This window comes from Anopheles stephensi, chromosome 3 (assembly GCF_013141755.1).
Source record: "Anopheles stephensi strain Indian chromosome 3, UCI_ANSTEP_V1.0, whole genome shotgun sequence".
Classification (NCBI taxonomy): domain Eukaryota; kingdom Metazoa; phylum Arthropoda; class Insecta; order Diptera; family Culicidae; genus Anopheles; species Anopheles stephensi.
Genome location: NC_050203.1, coordinates 67,397,681 through 67,419,714, shown reverse-complemented (window position 1 = coordinate 67,419,714; position 22,034 = coordinate 67,397,681). Strand labels below are relative to the sequence as shown.

At 42.6% G+C, this 22,034-nt stretch overlaps 2 protein-coding genes across 4 annotated transcripts in view; both read left to right on the top strand.

The window, feature by feature from the left end:
* Positions 1 to 22,034, top strand: part of LOC118511782 (inositol-pentakisphosphate 2-kinase) — a 97,904-nt gene that overhangs the window by 696 nt on the left and 75,174 nt on the right. The window lies entirely within an intron of this gene.
* LOC118511783 (protein Tob1) lies at positions 99 to 20,396 on the top strand. Its single transcript, XM_036055300.1, has one exon. The coding sequence runs from the start codon at positions 3,237 to 3,239 to the stop codon at positions 4,134 to 4,136; it is 900 nt and encodes a 299-aa protein (XP_035911193.1). The 5' UTR covers positions 99 to 3,236; the 3' UTR covers positions 4,137 to 20,396.

Genomic DNA, 22,034 nt, shown 5'->3' with positions numbered 1-22,034 from the left:
GAATCGAATTGTTTATCCATCATACACATAAGAAGCATGAGTTAATGTGAAATATTGTCAATCCGATATGTACAATGCTGTTGGTCCATTTTTGTACGTACTCGATTCCTGTAAAGTGATAAAAAAAAACAATCTTTGGATGGTAATGACCATATCATTACAACTCTGACGCATGGTTAGATAGTTTGCTACCAAATGTGTGCAGTTGCATTCCATCGCGACGGTATATTTTCTCCAAATGATGAGCTAAATCCATGCTGATGGGTGAACCGAACCATTTAGAGCTAGAAATGATGTAGACAGAAAAAAAACAACAAACGTTGTGATTTTCATCCGAACTGTCAACATTCAATGCGAAAGAAACCTCTGGAAAATAACCTGTTGGAATCCAAGGTACGGTTTTTGTTGCGGGGCGGAAATAGTTAGTATAATTTCTTATAAGATTTTCCACCCTTTTTAGTGAAAAAAGAATTTTTGTTGCTTGTGGAAATCACATCTTTATGTCTTTCTTCTTGATTTCAACTTCAAGAATAACCAACATTGTTGTGAGAGAAAATATTTAATTTGTGGGTTGTCGTTTGAAGCTTTCGTATCTTCTGCAATCCTGTGTAAGGAAAAAGGATTCCTGTAACGTAGATGCCTTGACTACAGCTGCATTAGCAAGCTGTAGGTGTAAGTGTTGATGCAGTGGGAATGTTATTTATTTATTTTGACCACATTTCTTCCCATAATTCGGTGTCACGATGCTGGCACAAGTTCACAAGGCTGGATCAGTTCTATCAGTCTGTTGCATTTTGCATTTTAAAATGAGTTTCATCCCATTTGCCTTATTATAAGACTAACGTGCATACATTATATATCCATTAAGGTTACCTACACATAAGGGTACAAAAACATGATTTCTGCTTCAGCCATAGTTGTGGACAAATTAGCTTAATGCTTACATGGTTTCGAAGATATGTTTTCTGTAACATATTTGTTGATTCACACATACACGGTCTGATTTGGAATATGCATCGACACAAAATCTTACTGTGTCAATAATAAAAAAAATCCGAAAAAATAAAGCCTGTAGCTTTATCTTTTTTCAGCCTAAAAGTCCTTATTTTTATTATACTCCGTTGATTTCAATAAAATCTCAACGCATTAAATTGTCCAGTTCGAAAATGCCGACACATTGTGCTTTACGCCGGCTGGGTATCAGTTTCGAAAAACCGATGCGTGCGTTTATAATGGAGTTGACGAGTTGAATAGTTGTTTTCATTCGCGACTGTTTTCACGAACCCCAGATGTACCGAGGCGAAGCATGCGAGTGAGCGAGAGGGTGCGACATAGTGCAGCTCTATTCCACGCTGTGTGCCTGAGCATCAATCGGTGTAAGGCCTGTCTGCATCGACGCATTCGAATTTTAACCTCCGTGGCATCGAGATCGGTCAGGACGGAGTGAGCAGCTTGGGCAACGTCGTGCAAGAGAGCCAAGAGTGGAGAGAAAGGCAGGAGAGCGAGAGAGAGAGAGATAGAGAAAAGGAGTAGCAGACTGAACGAGTGTGAAGAGGAAGAAAACGTTTGCCATCTGCCCAAAAAAGTAAAGAAGTAAGCGAGTCGTGTGTCGAAAAATCCGTGATTCGAAAGTTGAACGTGCTCTTATTCAACCAAACTGGCCCCCACCCAGCAGCAAACGCAGCGCTTTGTGTCCCATTTTGATCTTTTTGTATCCTCGAGGTTACCACACGAGACAACGACCGTGTGTTTTTGTGTGCGTACTTAAAGGTGCATTTGTGCAGTAAGCAGTTATTGCGTTAATTGTCGCTCTTCTATATGTGATCTACACTACCATACCACAACCACCAACAAACGGCCAGGCTATAAGATATACCCATTCGTGTGAAACAAAGCAACCGCTGCTGAGTCCAAGTTCCAATCGACGAGAGAAGAAAAAAGAAACCTTGTGATTTTTTCCCTAAGCAAAAACGTGTGTTACAAGCAGGCGCAGCAGCAGCAGCTGCTACTCCGTTTGGCAAATCAACCAATAGAGAGTGACGACGACCAGCAGCACCAATACCATCACACCGCAACAATTTGCCCTTCTCTATTTGGGGTACGACCAGTTTGAACGTGTCCGTCTGCTTGCTACACGCGGAGCCATTAAACCAGGCCGACGATTAACAATCTCCGTGTGCGTGTGTGTAATTGTGTACGAGCTGTTTTTTTTTGCAACCTCACCAGAAAAAAACGGCATTTCCGTGTTTCGCACAACCACACTGAAATTATTACTCACCCAAGAAAAGTGCGTTGTGTATGTGTGCGAGCATCTAATTTCGTGAAAGCGCCAGGCGAGAAGGCAGCAAATGAGTGCAAATTAATGGGCCCAGCCGTCGTCAGCGCCATCCATCTATCGTGAGCTGCTGGCATAGCAACCATCTTTGAAGAGCCCCCGACAGCGAGATAGTGCGTGCGTGTGTGTCTGTGCACCAACGAACGTTTGAGAAGGGTGAAAAGTGTGTTGTAAAGTGCGTGTGCCTGTGTGTGTATGCGTTTGCACCCCCTTCTGTGACGAAAGCGTGTGTGCGTGTGTGCGTAAAGAGAAGAAGCAGGAAGCTGAAATTGCAATCACACGCACACTACTACCGGCTACACAGCGCACCAATACATCGCCGTCGCATCCCTTGGGGTTGAGTGTGTATACATACGCGCGCGCGTGTGTGCGTGCTTCTTATTACGTTGCGTTTTTGGAACCATCGATCGATCAAGGTTTCGATTTCGGCTGACGGAGGTTGTGCTTTTTTTAATCCATACCAAGGAGCTTTTGTGATAAATTGTTGTGTTCAGCAACAATAGCAACAACAAAGGTTCCGTTTTCCCGTGTATTTGCGTTTTTTTTCCCTGCCCCCCTTGTGGAAGCAGTAACGCGCAAGGCCACAACACAAACGCACATCGGATTATACGAGGAACGGTTTTGGTCGCGCGCGCGTTCGTGTGTTTGTGCGTTCGTACCTACGTACGTGTCGTCCCCGGCCAGCTTTGAATGTACGCATCAGCACCTTGCCCGCTCGCGAAAAAGGTGTTAACGAACGCAGCAGCAACGCGCCAGCAGCAAACGAGGAAGAAGCAGTCCCAGTCGAAGGACATCAGCAGCAGCATCATCACGGAGCGTATCGTGTCCTGCCCCGCCACAACCATCAGCCAGTGACATCCCTTTCCTCCCGCAACGCAAACCACCCGACGCCGGTCCGACCATGAGGATAGAGGTGAATTCGGCAGCCGACTTTCTGATGAACCTTCTGCGAGTACGCAAGGCGAATCAACTGTCGGAAAGCCAGCTGCAGCATTTCAAGGGCTCGCTGGAACAGATCCTGACCCGCCACTTCCAGTGCCACTGGTACCCGGAAGTACCGACGAAAGGGTCCGGCTTTCGGTGTCTCCGCATCAATGGCAAGATGGATCCGATCATCGAGAAGGCGGGCCACGCCGTCGGCCTGAACACGGTCGTGCTGCGAAAGTTGCTACCCCTCGAGCTAACGATCTGGATCGATCCGGACGAGGTGTCGTACCGGATTGGGGAGAACGGTACGATCTGCGTGCTGTACGATACCCAAAGCCGTGCCAGCCCGTCGTCGGATCTGGATTCGACCGGCAGCAGCAGCGGCATTGCGTGCGACGAGTTCATCATGGAGCGGGTCGGCCGGCTCGATCTGTCCGTGTCGTCGGTGGACAGTGGTAATGGGAGCGCGGGCGCCATGGTGGTCGACTACCTGGAGCAGCAGCACAACAGCAGCAACGGGAAACCGCATCAGCAGCACCATAACAACAAGTACAATCACAACCAATCGAACAACAACAGCCACCATCATCATTATGCGAAGCAGCGCCACAGCAACAGCATGAGCTCGTCGTCGAGCGGACAGACTAGTCCACCGCTAAGCCCACCGTACGGTGCCGCCGGCTTCCTGAACCATCAGCAGCAGCAAAATCTCGCCAGATACCAGCAGCAGCACGCTGCCCAGCAGCATCCCCATGCACCGCAGCAGCACAGCAACAACTTCTATCAGGCGGCCGCCGCGAACGTACACCAGCCCCAGCAGTACTTCCCCTGGGACAACCAGTTCGTCAATAACAAAGTGCGCACCCAATGTTAAGTCGTCGTCGTCCTTCGTCGTCGTCATGTGATTCTGACCCTCCCCCCATCCGGGGGGTGATCTCCCTCGATCAGCAGCAGTTAGCAGCAGATTCAGCCAAACCGAGATGGTTTATGCTTTCCCGGTGACAACAACAAAACAAAAGAGTACAAGGAATAGAGAGAGTGGAGGGTTTGTTTGTGTGTTTTTAAACGATGGGGCGAAGAAAAAACGGAAGCTTAATAAGCGCGCGCCTGTGGCGTGGTGGTGAAAGAAGATCGAACGCGCGCCTAAGCGTGTCGTGTGTCCTGTGATCCTGCTTTTTCTTCTAATGCGGAATGGTGTGTGCGCAAGCGTGCGCATGTGTATGTTGTTTTTGTTTGGTTTGTGTGTGTGTGTGTTGAAAAGCAGCAAAAATAAGAGAGAAGCAAAACAACAAGGATAGTAGTGTAACAACACCATTTGTGTACAAAGCAACAAAATAGTGCGTGCGTGCGTGGCGATGATCCTTTGTGTGTGTGTGTGAGCGAGTGTGTGCGCAGAAGTTCCACCCACGAAACACGAGACACACGAGGAAGAAGAAGGTGTCTCTTTTAATTGCCATCGAAAAGAAAAAAAAAGTAACGTGTTAATGTGTGCGAGCGACTGTGTGACGAGTGTGCCCGTGCGTGTGCCCTTGCGTGTCCGTGCGTGCACACGGCTGCTCTCTGCAGCAGAATGGAGTGCGTGTATGTGTGATTAACGACGGGAAAAGATCCGGAAAATGGGAAGAGCTAGAGTTCAGAGAGTTCCTACATGATATTCGTTTTTAAGGCAAGAGAAAACAAATGTTTGTGAAGTGTTGTGAACGACGACGCACCGTGGTGTGGTTGGTGGTGTGGTACCTTATCGAATAGTAGTATCACAGCGCAATAAGATGCAAAAGTCACACACAAACACACGAAACCAACAAGTGCAAAACCTACTAGATCCCCCCCACACTAGTCTACTGTGTGCGAACAGAACGAACGAACGCGAACGAAGGATGCGTAGTTTGACAGCGGTCAGACGCGCGTCGTGTGGTGCATCCTTGTTTTGGGTGGAGTACACTGATGTCTACCACCGCGTCCCAGAGGAAGAAGCACGAGCACAAGGAAGAGGAGGAGACAGCGAGCAACGAGGCGAGCAAATGGAAACGGATGATCTTCAGCAACAACAACAACAACAACAAAAAACCCGCGCGACACCCGCAGTGTGATTAACCTCCTTTTTTTCTTGCTCCTCCCCATCACAACAAGACAAGAAGCTGCGCTACTGCTGCGGGTTGAATTGGAGAGAAAAGCGATGACACGGTATAGCCGATAAGAATAGGGAAAACGGAAACGACAAAACACACTCGGAAAAACCACCTGTTTTTATTAGGGGTAGCGCGACGCATTTCAATTGTGATCAATATTAATTTCAAAACAAACACCTACACACACACACACGTCTTTATTATATACCAGTAGTAGGAAAGAAGAGGTACGCAAGAAGGTGGAGGAGGGGGGAGGAGAAACGTTAAAATGAGTCAACAATTACAAACTACACCCCCACCCCCTCCCCTCCCACCAACCCGCGAATGCTGCAAGACGGGCAGCAAAGGTTGCAAACCTCCCCTTTTTCTGCAACTACAAACACTCTGTGGTTGGTGTGTGACAAGTTACAAGCAAAATGGAAATGGGAATGTAATGTAAAATGTAATGAAACGATTGTATATGATGGAAGCAAAAGTACAAGCATTGGGATAATACGAAGAAGAAAGAAGAAGAAAAAAACGGAAAAAGCGAAAACAAAAACAAATTGCAAAAGAAAAAGAAACAAAAAACACGGAAAACGAAGTAACGAAACCGCAAACGGCAGAAGAAAGATAAAGAAAACAACATCATCCCCATACGTACATCCCCCCTGTGGGCAACATGATGCTGCGTGTTGCTCGACTGCATGTGAAAGAGTGAGGGAGAGAGAGAGAGCTAGCAAAGTAAGCGTTGAAATTAAGCAAAAGTCATCTTCATATAAAATGCGAAGCTGCGAAAAGGAAATTGTGTGAAGGAGGAGCAAGACCAATGCTCACGCCCTAAGTACGCGAGAGCGAGAAACAGCGAGAGAGAGAGAGAGGGAGAGAGAGAGAGCTTAGTAAGCATTAGTATGTATGTAAAGCCAAACTTCAAATACTACTTTTTTGAGATACTTTATTTTGTTTTTTTGTACTACGACTGTGTACCGGTTAAAAAGAAAAATATTTGTAGCTCTTTTTTGTTCGTTTTTACAAATGTGTTTAAATTAAACCACTAGCCAGCCACTCACACAGCTAAAATATGCTGTGCAGATCATTGTAAAGAAAGGGAGCAGCAAAGGGGTTGTGGAGCTGGACCTGGGACGGGGGAGGGAGTGCGGGGTTTCTTCGATCTCCACCATCTCCCAACCCCAACCTCTCCCCCCCCCAAAAAAAGGTGCCCATCCACCCCACTCCCGTGTAAACTCTCACCAACCAGTCCAAACGATTAATTTAGTTTTCGAACGGAGACGCGCAATGATGTTTGTGATGTTTTTGTGCGCGTATGTATAGAAAAAAAAAATAACAAACCAGATGCCAGATTTCTGTTCTGTATTACACTTTTATTGTCCCGGTTGTTGCATTTTTTCTTCCATTTGTTTTTCTTCCACTTCCACTTGCCCTGTTTTTTTTGCCCTTTGCCATAAGGTTTGGTGTGCTTTTTGTTCTGTTATGTTGCTGCTGCGGATGCATTTCCAATTTCTTACAATCTCTCGTCAAAAACCAATCATCATTCAACTGGAGACGATTATGTTTTCAGTAGACGATTGTTTTAGCAGAAATGCAAGACGGGAATGCACAATGTGTAACAGATAGCAAAGGGAGGACAAACAATTGCACCAGATCTTGTTGTTGCTCAAGGGTCGAGAAGATGAAGGTGTGGTGTGGAGGAGAAACGGAAGGAAAGGTGCGTGGATAAAGTGATAGCGTGATAGAGGAGAAGTGGGAAGCTACATACATACATATTGTGAAGTATGAGGATGATGATAATGTGACATGATTTTGATAGCGAGTAAGAGCGAGAAGCGAGTGGAATCAGTAGCAGCAGCAGTAGCAGGAGGAAGGGGGTTTAGTAACAGTAGTGTTTTTAATAAGATCCATTTCCCTTCCCAACCCCCATTTGTTTTTGCCACAGCCCACCCGTACCTCCTCCCGCCGCCCCCCCTTTTGTGGTGACCATCCATCTCGACCACAGCTGGTAAGACCGACACGCGCCCACTCCTCTGTGTTGAATTCAGGCGATAGTTTCCCCATTTTCGTGGGAACCGATTGAAAGAGTAAGTGCGTGGCGTGAGTGCGTGTACGCGGGGTGGTTTTTAGTGGGGATTGGGAAGGAAGGGCAGGGAGCGGGAAGAAGAAAGGCTTGACACCGAGAGAGAGAGAGAGCGAATGAGGAGGGGTGTAAAGGGTACTTCTCTTCGCTTGGAAATGGGAAGGAAAGGAAGAAGGGTAGCGTTAGTAGCGTGTGAGACGAGCAGAAGGACGAGAATCGATTGTTTATAAACTATATATATATATACCTATACATATACATACAAAACACAATGCTATATTTGCTTATAATTATTTTGCTGTAACAATTTTCGAATCAAAGAAGAAAAGGTGAATAACAATCTACACTTGCAATTAAAAAAACTTAAAAATCAGGCTTCTTTTTGTTTTGTTTTCATTGTTCATTTCCATCATTCGACATGCCTCCTTCACTTGTGTTTGTACGAGTGTCTTCTTTCGCTTCTCTCTTTGGGGTTTATTGTTTTTCTTTTGTTTTCCACTGCTGAACACTGCGTTTTGTTCGTCGTTTTGTGTATCTTCTACTTTGTCGTCGTCGTCTTCGTCACCGTCACCACCTAAGAATGCTACTACGTCTTTAACCGCTTCCACCGATCGCTGCCATTCTCGAGATGATCTCTCTTACTCGCCATCTCGATTTAAGGGCTCGCCAGACATACAGGAACGTTAACAAAAAGATGGGTAAATATCGATTGCGAACTGATTGTTGGATGAGATGATACACGCAATTGATCGCTTGATGAGAGTCAAATATCTAGCCGTGTTTCAATCGCGGCATGGCAATGTTTCTTAAACTAGTGTTTTTATGTTGAGATTTGAACGAGATTTTATTGTTCCTTTTAAGGTCATTGATCAGAAAATGCAAGTTGTGGTGAAGAGTGAAATATTGTTTGGGATATACAAATTCTCTCATTTTAAAGAAAGAGACCAACTCTATCAAGTGGTGAGTCAGTTGCGTACGCGAATTGTTTCTAGTTTCGGCTAGCATTTTCAGATACATCTGTATATCTCTGTTGCTCTTTCCCGAATTGTTTCAATATTCAGAAAAGAACAACAGTGTCGTAGCTGAACATGTTCCACTTCATCCTCAATCCAGTCCCTAAATTGAGTCCAGAAAGAGCTCGAACTTCTAGTTCTAGCTTTCCATGAAAAACTCCTTCAATATGCTTTGAGCCTAAAATTCTGGAGTGAGTTCGATTCTCTAAGTTCTATCTGTAATCAAGAAAATGGCTTCCTTACAAAAGATGAGTATAGATGACTCTCCATTCAGTACAGAACCCAACAGTTGTTCTTGACAGAAAACGCTAGTTTTTGAAAGCCTATGATGCGTCCAATACCACGCCACGATACAAGATTCTATGATAGCGATAGAAGAAGCAGAAGTTGTGTTTTTGTGTTATTTTTTAAGGCATTCTTCTTCTATGGAAAAGAAGTAAAGTATGGAGAAGAGGTTGTTCCAGTTTCACCTAGTCATGTCGCGTCGTAGGTACAGCTAATAGGACCTGTTTCTCTGCCATAAGACACGAGCTGTGGCGTGGCGGTTTATTTCGAATGCTTTACTCCTGGGTACGTTTAGTTAGGTTATACAAACCAAACAAAAAAGGGAGAAAAAAGGGGTTTTAGGATTTTCATGTCCAAAATCAAGTTGTAATCCAGAAGTGATCCAGATCCAGTAGGGAAAGGTTTATCTGCGCCTAACAAGAAGGGGGAAAACGATCTCTCGATTGAAGCATTTAGAAATGCACATCGGTTTTGAAAGCTGGTTAGCTGGATGGGAAACTGCCAGCTTCGCAACAACAAAAAAACATGAAATTTTCACACAACACACATTTTTCCCCACCAACAACGGGCAGAAGCTATCGGCGTTGCTTTGGTGCGCATATGTGCATCCGCGATGATGATGCACCGTGCGTTGAGTATTTTCCATCCCCACACGCATTGTGTGCTTTTTTTTCTTTCTTTCGAAGCGCGCACTGTTTTGTACACAGACGCGCGCACATCGATGTGAGTCACGTAGAGAGACACCTTCACGACGCACGCACACAACTGTACCGTAACACCTCACGGCCAGCCAGCCAGCCGTGATGAGCACAACAAAGGAGCCTCGTTGGAGCCGCGAGGCGAGGCGCAACGCCGCATCGTACGACGGGCTTTTGTTTGCTGTGCGTACTTTTGTTTGTTCGGCCGGAGCCTTGTTCGGCTGGAGGTTGTGCGTTTCCAGCGCGAGACAGCGGGCGCAAGGTTTTTGTGTTGTGCGTGTGTGGATGTGTGCGTGGTGGGAACACACAACGGCCATCATTATTAAACCTCGCAGCCATTAAACCATGCGAAAAGCGAAGGGCTGGTGGCTGCTCACAGCAGCAGCAACGAGCGAGCGAGCGCACACACTCACTCTCTCTCGCGTGCGTGTGCAAACGACGCAATAAAACACCCCCCTCGTGTCTGGGATGGGATGGATGGGGTGATTGGGATGTTGCTACTACTGCTACTTGGATTTGCCGAAAAAAAACGTGAGATAGTGTGCAAAACCGGGGTATAATAGGTCTACCAAATAGATCTAGTCACTCGCCGTTAACGTGAGAAGCGGGGTGGGTTGTTTGCTCGTACTTTGTGTGTATGGGTGAAACACGCTGTCAATAGTACAAGACAACCCCCGAGCAACACACGATGGCCGGCCATTTTTTGGATTTTCTTGACTTGAAGAACACTTTTAGGGGAAATTGAGAATCCAAGTGATGGACACAATTGATCTGGCAGCCCTTACAAATGCTGCCAATTTCCAACACTAAGCTGCTTCATCAATAGTTAACAGTGGTTGAAAGTAACTCATCGTGATGATTACTAATATCACCATGAAAACAATAATCACGATGATTATGTCCTGGGCCCTTCGCACCGAACAAACATAACCGCAGTCGTGAAGTTTTCGGGCATTATTTTTCGTTCGTGTGCGGTGCTACGTGACCAAACGCATCTAGCCCCGGACACACGCACACTCCCTCTGGTTAGTCCCGTATATACATATGGCAACAACATGATGATGTTTCAAAATGGCTGGCCCTCCCTTCCTTCTATGCTGTGGTGGCAAGGGTGACGTTTTTCTTTCTACACTGTGTCTGTCTTTAGTGTGGTTTGGTTAATTTTTTTGGAAAAAGCTTCTCAAGCCATGTTGTGCCGTGTTGCAATTTGATTCACTAACCTTTGGAGTGTAGTGAGGACTCACTTTAACCACCACCCTGGATTAATGCTTTCGAATGCGTCATTTGGAAGTTTCGTCTCGAGAAGCAGGATTAATCTTGATTGCTTCTGCGAATACTCGTGCACACGAAATCATAGTCAGCTCGACGTCATCATCAGTTGCACCGGAAGCATTTTGCGATATATGCTCATAACCTTGGAATTATAAACCTGCTTAAAACCTTTCGCTGCTGGATTACACGAACGAGGATCCTACGGATATATATTGCAAAACCTTGACGCTATCAATGGCAGCTACTGTAGCATTCGAAGTGTTCATCCTTTGAATGGATGATAGACGGATGCCAAGACACGTATAAGCTAGCTTTGCGTATCTGCTTTCAAATTACTTTGGGTATGTAAATGCTAAGGAAAGGAACGATTCTCTTGAGTTTGTGGTTTTGAGGGTGCATACAGTAAGCAAATGCAGAATAACTTCGCAAAGCGTTAATGATCGCTGGAACGTCATTTGTGCAAGGCTAACAGTCTTTAAAAAGGGGATAAAAACAGTACAAGCATAGTTTCTGTAATGAGCCATCGGGTGTATAGAGTTGAATCCAGACGAAGCAGAAGACCTCCTCAGAAACTACAGGCGCATTTGGAGGACGATACCATCTTGTCTAAATAGGTGCGCCCCATAGGAACAGCTTTAACCGTTTGGAAAGCTAGATTAATATAGAATGGGGGATGTATATTTGTAGTAGACATGTGGAGGTGTTTTTTTTTACATTTTTGTACATATAACAAGCACATGGTCGTGTACGCAGAGTTGTACAAGAGATCAACAGATTCCAATCTTATGGGGGAACTCTGGGATGATAAGATACGGTTTAATAAGAGGTTATTATCGGCGACGGTTTGTAAGGAGAAAATTGGACTATATTTTACTTTCTATATTTTTAAAAAATGGGGCTTTTTCTTAACGTTATCAGTTAATAATTTGTGTGATAATGTTTCGATTCGATTTGATTCGTCAAGTATGTGCAAAATAATCGTTCATCTCTGTTTTTCCATTTGCCGATTGCCCAGCACCAGTTAAGAAAGCTTCAGTGATGATGTGTCCCTTGTCCAAGGGACATGACTTTCTGAATGTATCTTCCTGTGATTATTATCATTATCATGTTGCTCTGGTAGCTACAAAAACCACTGATAGCTGAATTCTAGCCAACTCCCTCCAGAGTTCTGGAGCGTTACGTCATTTTGAATGATCTGTGATTCTTGCAGACAGAAGGCGCTGCCGCCTTCCTGTCACCTTTGCTTTAGACAATTTCTTGGACACTTTTCTAGTCTGTGTCGCTCTGTGGAGCTCCCATACTGGTTGGATGGTCGGCTAAGCATAGCACAAAAAGGGTGAAATAATTAAATACAAAAAATTAGCAACGAAATTTTATACGGTTAAGCGATTGAAATTGAATTATATTGGGCTTTCTTCTTCCATTAAAAAAACCTTCATCTCGTTTTTGTGTTTGATAAATGAATGGAAAGCTTCAGAATATTTTTCATTACTTTGGGTTCCTTACTTTATTTAACTTGCGCATCCTCTTCTGCGAGGGTATTATTGAAAATTGTTAGGAAAAATTCCCATCTAACGTTTAGAAAGCAGCACCTGATCGAACCAGTTGTAATGTAATAATGTAAAACAAACAAAACCTGGCAGCGTAACAGCAAGTAAGTAAACGGGATAAGCAAAACAAACATTCTGAAAAATGCTATCTCTCATAACTAGACAAAAAAAGACAAATGAAAATCGGTGAAAACAATCGCAAATACACACTCACACACAGGGATATGTTGTTGTTTTATGCTTCTTCTTGTGAAGTGTACTGAAGGTGGGGATGGTATTGGCAATGTCCACCTCCTGCGCCACTACGACGCAATGATGATATGATGATCTATGTGGAGCGCTTAACGAAAATATATTTGAATGTGATAATAAATATTTTTATATCAAACCCGGATCAAGGTACAAACGAGAGATGAAGAGGCTTTAACGCGACTGGAAAATGAAAGTTAATTACAAAATAAGAGTAAACAAAAAAAGCATCTGACAAACAAACACATGCGCTTATCTCACATGGTAAATCGTGCAATGAACAAGAGATTTGCTTTTCCGTTTATATACAAAACAAGGCACAAAACAAAAAAAGAACTAACCAAATCATGAACATAACAAACCGACATTTGTTTTAAGTAGGGCGTAATAAAAAAGAGCAAAAACAAAAACTTACAAAACTTCAGGAAATAAATGCAAAAAAAAGGGAAAACTAGAAACAAGTTACAAAATTAAACAAAAACAGTTCGAAACAAAAAAAAACAAAACATAACATGGAACACCAAACAAACAAATGGCACTGTTGAAGAACCGAGACTTTGTACGACGTTAAGTGGAATTAAAATGGAACTCTTTTATGATAAAAACATTTTGTATACTTCAATTATTATTTTTTCGTATAAGTTTTTTATGAAAACCCAAACAACTTAACTTTATAATTTTGAGACTTAAAATAATTTTTATTGCCATCAAATTCTATAAAAAAAATCTTGGAATCGTTTTTATTACTTCGGTTCTTCAATAGGATGCAGTTTGAAGAAAATAGTTGCCTCCACACACTTACCAGCAAAAAACCAAGTAAAAAAAACCCCAATTCAGTTTAAAATGTACGAAAATGCTGTTTTTATGCAGCACGTGTATGTGTGTGTGTGTGATATAAGCGAACAACAACATGTGTGAAACGTTCTTATGATTTATCTTAACACGTCTCGGCAGTGTAACGTCTCTCAATCTGTAATTGTGATCTAACCATTTTTGCAGGAATGTTTAACAACAACAACGTATGAAACGATTTTAAACTAAAGTATCTCACTTTTTAACAAATCGTATTAAACACACGAGTCGTCGCCTCCGCAAAGGGCGAGCAGAAGGGGAGGGTTTTTGCTCGACAAAACAAAACAAAAAACATCGCCCCTTTTGCTGTGCGGGAAAGCCTTCATTTATAGGTGTAAGGTGTGTATAAAAAGAAGTACTATCACATTCATAGATATTAACGAAACAATCCATAAATAGCGTGGGGGTGAACAAAAAAACGAAAACGAAAACACTCGCCAAATCATATGCCATTGCAAATGGGTGGTGCGCGATCGACAGGGACAAAATGGGCCACCAGCAAGCAGGGCCACAGCAGCACCACTATCGGAAATCGGTAGCTGTTGCATATTTTGGGGGCCAAACCAGTATCGTACAAAAAGAAAACAAGTGTTCGGTGGATGTGGAGATGAATGGTGATGAAACCACCCAACAACTGGGAATAAACAGAACATCGCGCAGAGACCTATGGCTGCCGCGCCACGGTCGTCCTCCACACGGTGCCAATCGAAGAAGCAGAAGCAAAATGGGTGGTGGAGAGACACGTTCACATCCCACAATGGTTTTATCAACACAGTTTTGTGAAGGCTGTTTGCAACTTGGAGATTGCGCAGGAATTCTTTTAGCTGGCTGCGTTTCTCTGCCATTGTTGGCATCCTTTTGAGGGGTGTTTTTGTTGTAGAAAATACAAACAAAAATAGTGTAAGGCTTATACTCATACAGGACGTTGACTGGGCAGAGAAGAAGCACGCACCGACTTCCCGTCTCCATGATCGGTGAAAGAACGTATCGAAATAATCACTTGCCTCATCTATCTAGGCATCTCTGCCTTAGATTAACCCGTAATCGGCACGAGTTTGCCGAGTTTGATATTTTGTTGGGATGATTTTACTCTTAAAACCACCAAAATTAAGTGCATCCTGGAGGTATAACAATCTGCTGCATCTTTGCTGCAATCGTCAGGATGTCCTTTTTTTTGCTTGTTGTATCGTTCGAGATATTTATGCTAAAACAAAACAAAAAAACACCCACACAAAATCGTAAACAGAACAATACCGAAATCAATAAGACTACAACAACCAACGTACAAATTATAGGTAGTATAGGTTGGAGCAGCTACCACCATACAAAACAGGTGTGTTACATCTCTATCGTACTGTTATGTGGTGACAATTCGTACTGGACCTTCTACAGAAGCAGTACAAAACGGGGTCTGATGGAGAGAAACGGAACGAGAGTACTGAACGGATCAGGAATGATTTTTGTCAATTTTAGACACATGTATACAACATAAGAATCGCATCGGCACGTTGTACCGCACTTCCGTAAGGGCATTCATTAGTCGATCATACACGCACGGTACGCTGCTACCGGTGTGCCAAGTACAGTAAACGAATCCTCCTGTGAAGCGTTTGAACCTCCCACGGTTACATTTTTACGGGAGACAGAGAGATAGGCGAAGTGATCCAGCCTTTATGACCGGACACGCTATTGATGGGTTTTGAAAGTTTCTTGTCCAACCTGGTTTAATGTTGTGCAGCCGAAGAGAAGCGCGCACACACGCAGATATACTGCACCAGTTTGAAGCGGTCTTGTGGATATGAGATACTTTGATTCCATCGTCTTTCCAGCCTTCCTCACCCTTGGCGAGAGGTGGTAGCCAGAATGTTGGTCCAGCATCAGGTTTTTGCGATCAGGATATTTCTTCTCCTCTTCCCACTCTCTGCTAACGTTGTTTACTCGTGGGGGCCGCGCGATCTCACGCGATCAAGCTTATGATAGGCAATTGTTGTTTTTTTTCTTCTTCTTATTGAAGTCCACCTCAGGAGTTTTAGCACGATCTCGAAAACGGGTTCGCGTCGTTGTTGTGGTTTTTAAGAAGGCGCACGGGGCGTTGATGAGCGGGAGAGCTTCACGAAAACTTGTCCCCAGCAGCGGCTCCCTTTGGCGGTATCTCCCTCTCGCTCATGGCAAGCCTGTTTGGCAAGAGTCCCCATTTTAAGACTATGAGGCCATATGCCGATGATGGTGGTGTGCGAACGAAAAACCGCGAACCGGTTTTTAACTGCCTTTTTTCTTTTGCCGGTTGCTGCTACTCGAAACACGCACCCCGCAGATTGTGGAGGAGAGCATGCGTTGCGCACACACGGGGAACTGGTTTTCTCAGGTCGCGCGTATGCGCTTTATTTTCGTGTCTTGTGGTAGCCGCATATAAGGATATAGTGTTGTAGGCCCAGACTAGGCTGTCGCCTAATTATTGCTTCAGGCAGAGCAAGGAGCTCACCACCGGTAGTGGTGGTAAACGCCATTGCAAAAACCGTAGCCCTCATTATACGGAGATTAAAATTTGTTCTACGCTACGTTTTTGCACGTTCACATGGGGAGGAACAAGTGTTGGTTCATTCATGAAGAAGGAAGCGCGATAACAACAAAACCCGGATGGTCCTGATTCCTAGTAAACATACTCTCCGGCTCACCGTACAAAGCAAGTCAGCAGCTAATGCATTCAAAATTCGTCCACCAGCAACACACCATCTGAGCATAAATCGATGCAAACAACAAAAGAAATGTACAAATTTTTAAAAACGAAACGAAAACCACAAACACACCACAAAACCCCCGATATACGATAAAAGAAGATGCAAAAACGAACAAACAAAATTCACAAAAAAGAAGAAGTAAACAGATTAAACAAATATTAAGAGAAAAAACGGTGCAACATTTACACACACACATATGTAGAAGAAAATAAAGAAAAAAAGGATATATTTTTTTACCACCGGTTAAGATAAGGAGAGTGATAAAACGATCGCGTTACCCGATAGCAAGCGAACAAGAACAGCAAGCCAATCCAATGTGTTAACAAAGAAGCAGTCACACCTGACACAAACCACCACCAAGCGAGCGAAGAAACAAAAGTAACAAACATAACAAAAAAACACGATGCAAACAACTGTGATTGTAATGGAAAAAGGATATAACAAAACAAGAAGAAACAAACAACTAACAACTAATCCTGCAACAGCCGCATTTCCGCACCGAAAGCGTACAGCTTGAGGCAATTAGTGCAAGAGCAATGGAAGAACTCGGAAAACTCTGGCCCTCTTGCAGCTGAAAGCTGGAGAGGGAAATCAGGTTAGCAAAGAGAAAATTGAGATGTAACAAACAAAACAGAATCCCTTTTATATGTATACCACTCGACGACGGACGCATTGTTACACGCACCTTCTAAACCGGTTAGCGAGGAACACAGAGACGGCAAAGTTGCAATACCTGTACTGCGAAATGTGTGCAGGCGCGTGTGTTGGAGCGCTGGTTCGAGTTGCTTGTTTTAAATTGTTGAATGAAGCAACAACGGTGGTGCAACAGTGTAAAATTATTTCAAACAAGTAACAGTTACTAATTTAAATGTTTTTTTTGACACCCTTTCGAGAAAGGAATGTTTGTGAGAGGGATGAGGATTGCATATTACGGCGGTGTGATGATGATAGGAGGGTAGTAAACGAAACCGATAATTCCTCAACGGACGGAAAAGAGAAACCCCATAAGGCTCTGTACAGTTATGTGTATAGAAATGTAAAAAAAAAAACAAACTGTTGTATAAATATACATTCGCTAAGGTTCGAACGTGGCAGGGAAATGTTGAAGAAGAATGTGGAAGAGTGAAAAGATAGAACCTACAGTGTATAAGTTCAATTTTGAACTGGGCAAACAAAGGCACTGCTAACAGCATGTAACCTAAATGTCCCTTTTTTCAGCCTAGGATCTCTTGTTCGCGACAACATATCTTGTTGATGTCGTTTGTGGCAGCTTTTGTCATGATGCGGTTGGGTATGGAAACCAATGTTCAGACCCTAATACTTCATCGAAAAGCTCGTGTATCAATGAGCTTTTCTGGATCTTTAGCTGGGATCATAGCTCAGCGTAGAACTTCATCATGAAATTGAATTTGAATGCGTCTTAAGGTGTTAAAGTGTTCTACATCGATTCCCTCATTAAGAATTTTTAACCATCACCACTTTGCAATAGAAGCATTGTGATAAGTATCGGTGGCATCTCTTTAACTTCAATCGTATACAACCCAGAAGCATGTGAGCGTGTTTGCCCAATTGAAAATTGATCTCTCTTACCGTGACATAAGAACCAGAAACTCTCCAGTATTGTTTTTACCTTTTTGTAGGAAACAAAAAAACGCATACAAAGTGTAAGAAAATCATGCACAGGCGAAAAAATTTGAGAGAGAGAAAAAACAGAAAAACAAAAAGGAAGTAAAAAAGAAAACACAAATTGTCAAAAGGAAAAGAAGAAGAATGGCTGTTAACAGAAAAAAACGGAAGAACTGAAAACAACACACAAGAAAATATGTGAATTTGTGTACAAATCTACAAAGCGTGTAAAACACACGATTAAAGCGTAATGACAAAAACATTTTATCTCTTACCAACTAACTTGGATGCTCTGTTTTTACGCTTAGTAACGTTCACAATCACCCCTCCCCGGTAGAAATGAGGAAAGGAAGTCCAGTCAGTCATTCAGTGTAAAAAAAAACGAACATAAAACTCCCGAAACGAAGACAAAAAGGAAGAATAATTGTTTTGAGCATTTATATTCGTGTAATTGAACAGTTTTGTAACATTCTATAAAGAATAAAAACCGAATTTTACTTCCTGCTGCTCGCTCTCTGATCAGCGTGTTTAGAGACGCGCGCGACATTTACAAGTGTTTTGTTGAGGTAACGGATAGCAGTCGTCGCGACTTCACTGATCATAGTCAACCCATTACATTACCCCCATGCCCTCGGCTATTTTATCAATGGTTAATGAAAAAAAAACATCACCCAAAAAAGATAAGGAAAATCGGAACAGAACAGAAAAACAGATACCTTGATGGTGAGCCACATCCAAGATAACAAATTTCTACGAAACGAAAGAACTGAGTGTTGGGAATGTTTTAAAAAGCCTCCCCGTTTCTGTGGCGGAAATTATTGAAGTGTTTGAATCACTAAGAAAACAGATCCATTCTATCCCCTCAAATAAGAGATAAAGAACATGTGTAGATGGTTTAAAAAGCACGTTGGAGTTCTCAAACGAGTTCTCCAACGTGAAACTCCTGCAAATCAGCTATCACCTATCTGGTTGGTCAGCTCTTGTCATGTGTCGAACTCTTGTGAGTTAAATGTTCGTTTTGTCCATTTTATTCGTTCCCTGCTGTTACAAACTTACCACCAAACCAAGTATTTATTGATGGAACAACCAAACACATAGAAGCACCGGAAAGTTTGGATGGCGTTTTCTGTAATACAAAGCTAAAATTGGAAACAAAAAAATCGGGAAAAATCTAACAATTTTATATAATTCCTGTACACATCCAATCCATTTGAAAAAAAAAACAATGAAAATCAAGAAAAAATAATCTAACACCCAAAATTTTGATGGAAAAGAGACAAAAATGTGTCTGTGTATTAATAGAAGAAAATGGAGAAGATAATATAAAACAGTTCATAAACGAAACAAAAAAGGAAAATAAATCAAACATGAAGAAAAGTACCAAACAAACAGACACACAGTAGAATGAAGCAGGTAGAAATGAAAAAAAAAAACAAAACTCTTAATATATCGATGTTAAATTGAATTGTACAACCATCTTCCCTTCCTGTACTCTATCTCTCTCTCTCTAAATCATGAAAACGAATTTGCACACAGACTAAAACAGATTGGATGTTAAAATCGATTGAAATGGGCGGTAGATGCGTGCATGTATGATGTGTATATGTTATATGTTTCCAATTCGTAACCTAAACGTAAAGCTGTTCAGTGCAGAGTTGGGAGGTTTTTTCACACCTTCAACCCAAGAAAAAAAAACTCCAACCCAGTAGAGATTTCTTATCCGATGTGTAAAAGCTAAATTTAATCCACAAACACACATACCATTTTGAACCAAACTTTGATAAGCAGCATTTGGTGTTTGAAGCAAAGCAAAGGAAATACCCATCATAAAACACTCCTTCATACAACGGCCATTGAAGCTGGAAAGAGCCCCGTTCATGTGTTGCTGTGTGGATGTCCTGCGCGCGTGTACGAAAACCGTGTAAAAGGGTTTGATAGTATGCACCAGATATAAGATAATCAATCACACCCTCTCATCTACTTTTACCACCACCCATTCCTAGTACCAGTGATAGAAGCGTGGGCCAGGACGAGAGCTATATTCTTCAAGATGTTTGTAAATAAAAGTACCGAGCGCGCGCCCCATCATAACACACTTAAATTAAAGACGAATATTATAGTGGAGTACTCAGTGGAAGAATCATGACGAGGATAACCGGGAGACGATAAATGAGTATACTGCCCCCCCCCCCCCCCCCCCCATTAGCTCTAATTTCAATTCAATGTCCAATACGTTTTTTAGTTTTGGCGCTATTGGCTAAAAGGACGCATCGTCCGCTGGTCAGAAACTCATGAGCCATTCGGTGATTTCCATTACTGTTTTTTTCTCTCTCTTACTCAATAAAAGAACTTTTGAGTTTGTGTTTGGTTTGCTAGCAGTAGAAGAAACGTTCCTAAAGTACAAGCGGATGATGCTGGAATACAAGATCTTAAAAAAGTAGCTACCGACAGACGACTGCTGGTGGAAATGAAAACCCTAAACAGACAAAGAAGAAGAAAAAGCAACACAAAAACACAACCCTTGGTGGGGAAAATTAACTTTTCCCAGGAACATATTGTTTCGTACGCTCTTATTTCTTACTAGGTTTACATATTTTCCCTATGTTAATGTTTAATAACAAAAATGCAAATGGCAAAAAGCTACAAAAAAATTAAAAAAAAAAAAACAAAACAATTCAAACCACTAAATGAAGAAAAACCTACATTATATATATTATATAACGAATACGAGCGATGTGTAATTGGAAGGGAGAAAAAGAACAAAAAACATACAACACCCTCACAGAAGAAAACAAAAACCCTCTCCCATTTGCTCCTATATAATGAACATAAGCATACAAAATAAATATATATATACATGTATTAAATAACTATGGAAGCATGGATAATATTTGCAAAAAAAGAAGAAAAAAAAAAACAACCACAAACGAACAAACCTAAATATTGTACAGAGAGATTATGACGATAAATATGGAGGAATAACGATGATGATGATGATGATGATGATGAAGCAAATGGCGATGAATTACGATGATAATGAAACTTACAGCATGCTGGAAAATACAATTGAAAGTAATTAAAAAGAAAACGTATATTATACATAGAAATAATAAAAATCAGCATAAATTTGATGAAAAAATGAAAATACCCTTTTGTCGTGTTTGCGTGTGTGTGTGCGTTACTCTACTCGCTTAACTCTTTCTTCGTGCGTGGCAGACGATGACTTTTTCTTGAGAAAACGGTTACACCCCCTTACCCTATTTTCCTTCGAGCCTTTTGGCAAACAAGTGGTAGGCGGGGTATGGTTTTGGTTGGATTCGTACGTTCAAAGATTCTGGCCAAAATGTTGAATCAATAGATGTGGTTTACTCAACTGCAGTTGGCGAAGGCGGCGTGGTTTTTCTTTTTCTTTTGGTGGTGCAATTTTCCTTCCCTTATCATGTTTCTGTGGAAATTGGTGTGTGCGAAAATAGTATGTTTGCTTTGTTGCGTGTTTTGACAAATGTGTAGTTTTGTTTTAACAGTTTACATTCGCTAGAATCTGGCAATCGGATCGTGTACCGGACCTGTTCTTGGTATAGAGTTCGCGTCGCCTTTTGACGGCCTTGGTTCGCCGTTTCGTCTAATGTGTCCCCCGGCTATTGATGACTTATGCCTGGTGGAAACGTTTGCTGAATTGGGGGACGGGGCACGGTTAAGATTGGCTTTGAACATAGATTGAACTCCATCTCCACTTAAGTACTATAAATAATACATTACTTTAGAGCTTATAAACGTATAAATTATGTTAGAACTTTAGAACTCGAGAGGTCTCTAGGCCTGCCATTTCTGGCGTTCTGTGACTTGATTTTACCCGTAGCAAAGTAGTCAGCCTGTATGCGTACGGGGAGGTGGTCTGGATGGGATTTGAACCCCGGTCCTGCCGTGTGAAGACCGGCGCCGCTGTCGCTTCAGCCACCGGACCGCCCCTTTACTTTAGAACAGCTATGAGCTAAACAGAAGATTCTGGACTTCATGGACGGCAGGACGGGGGTTCAAATCTCATCTGAGTGACTGTTGCAAATGCAACAGGCAACAATCCGCGACTTGACGTTGACGTTGTATTTTGTCAACAGTGACTATTCAGCTATGCGGTGTCAATAAGTCTAGTAAGCCAGGCATCACCTCAAGAGGTCTTTAGGCCAAGAAAGAAGAAGTTCCATATTCCGGCTACCAACACAGGCTTTTTTCGTTGTGAAATGTTCAAACAGAGGTTTGAGTACTCATGGACTCTTCATGGACAATATTAT

Bases quoted from the DNA above. Each gene is read 5' to 3' on its own strand.
- LOC118511783 (XM_036055300.1), top strand. From the start codon at position 3,237: ATGAGGATAGAGGTGAATTCGGCAGCCGACTTTCTGATGAACCTTCTG.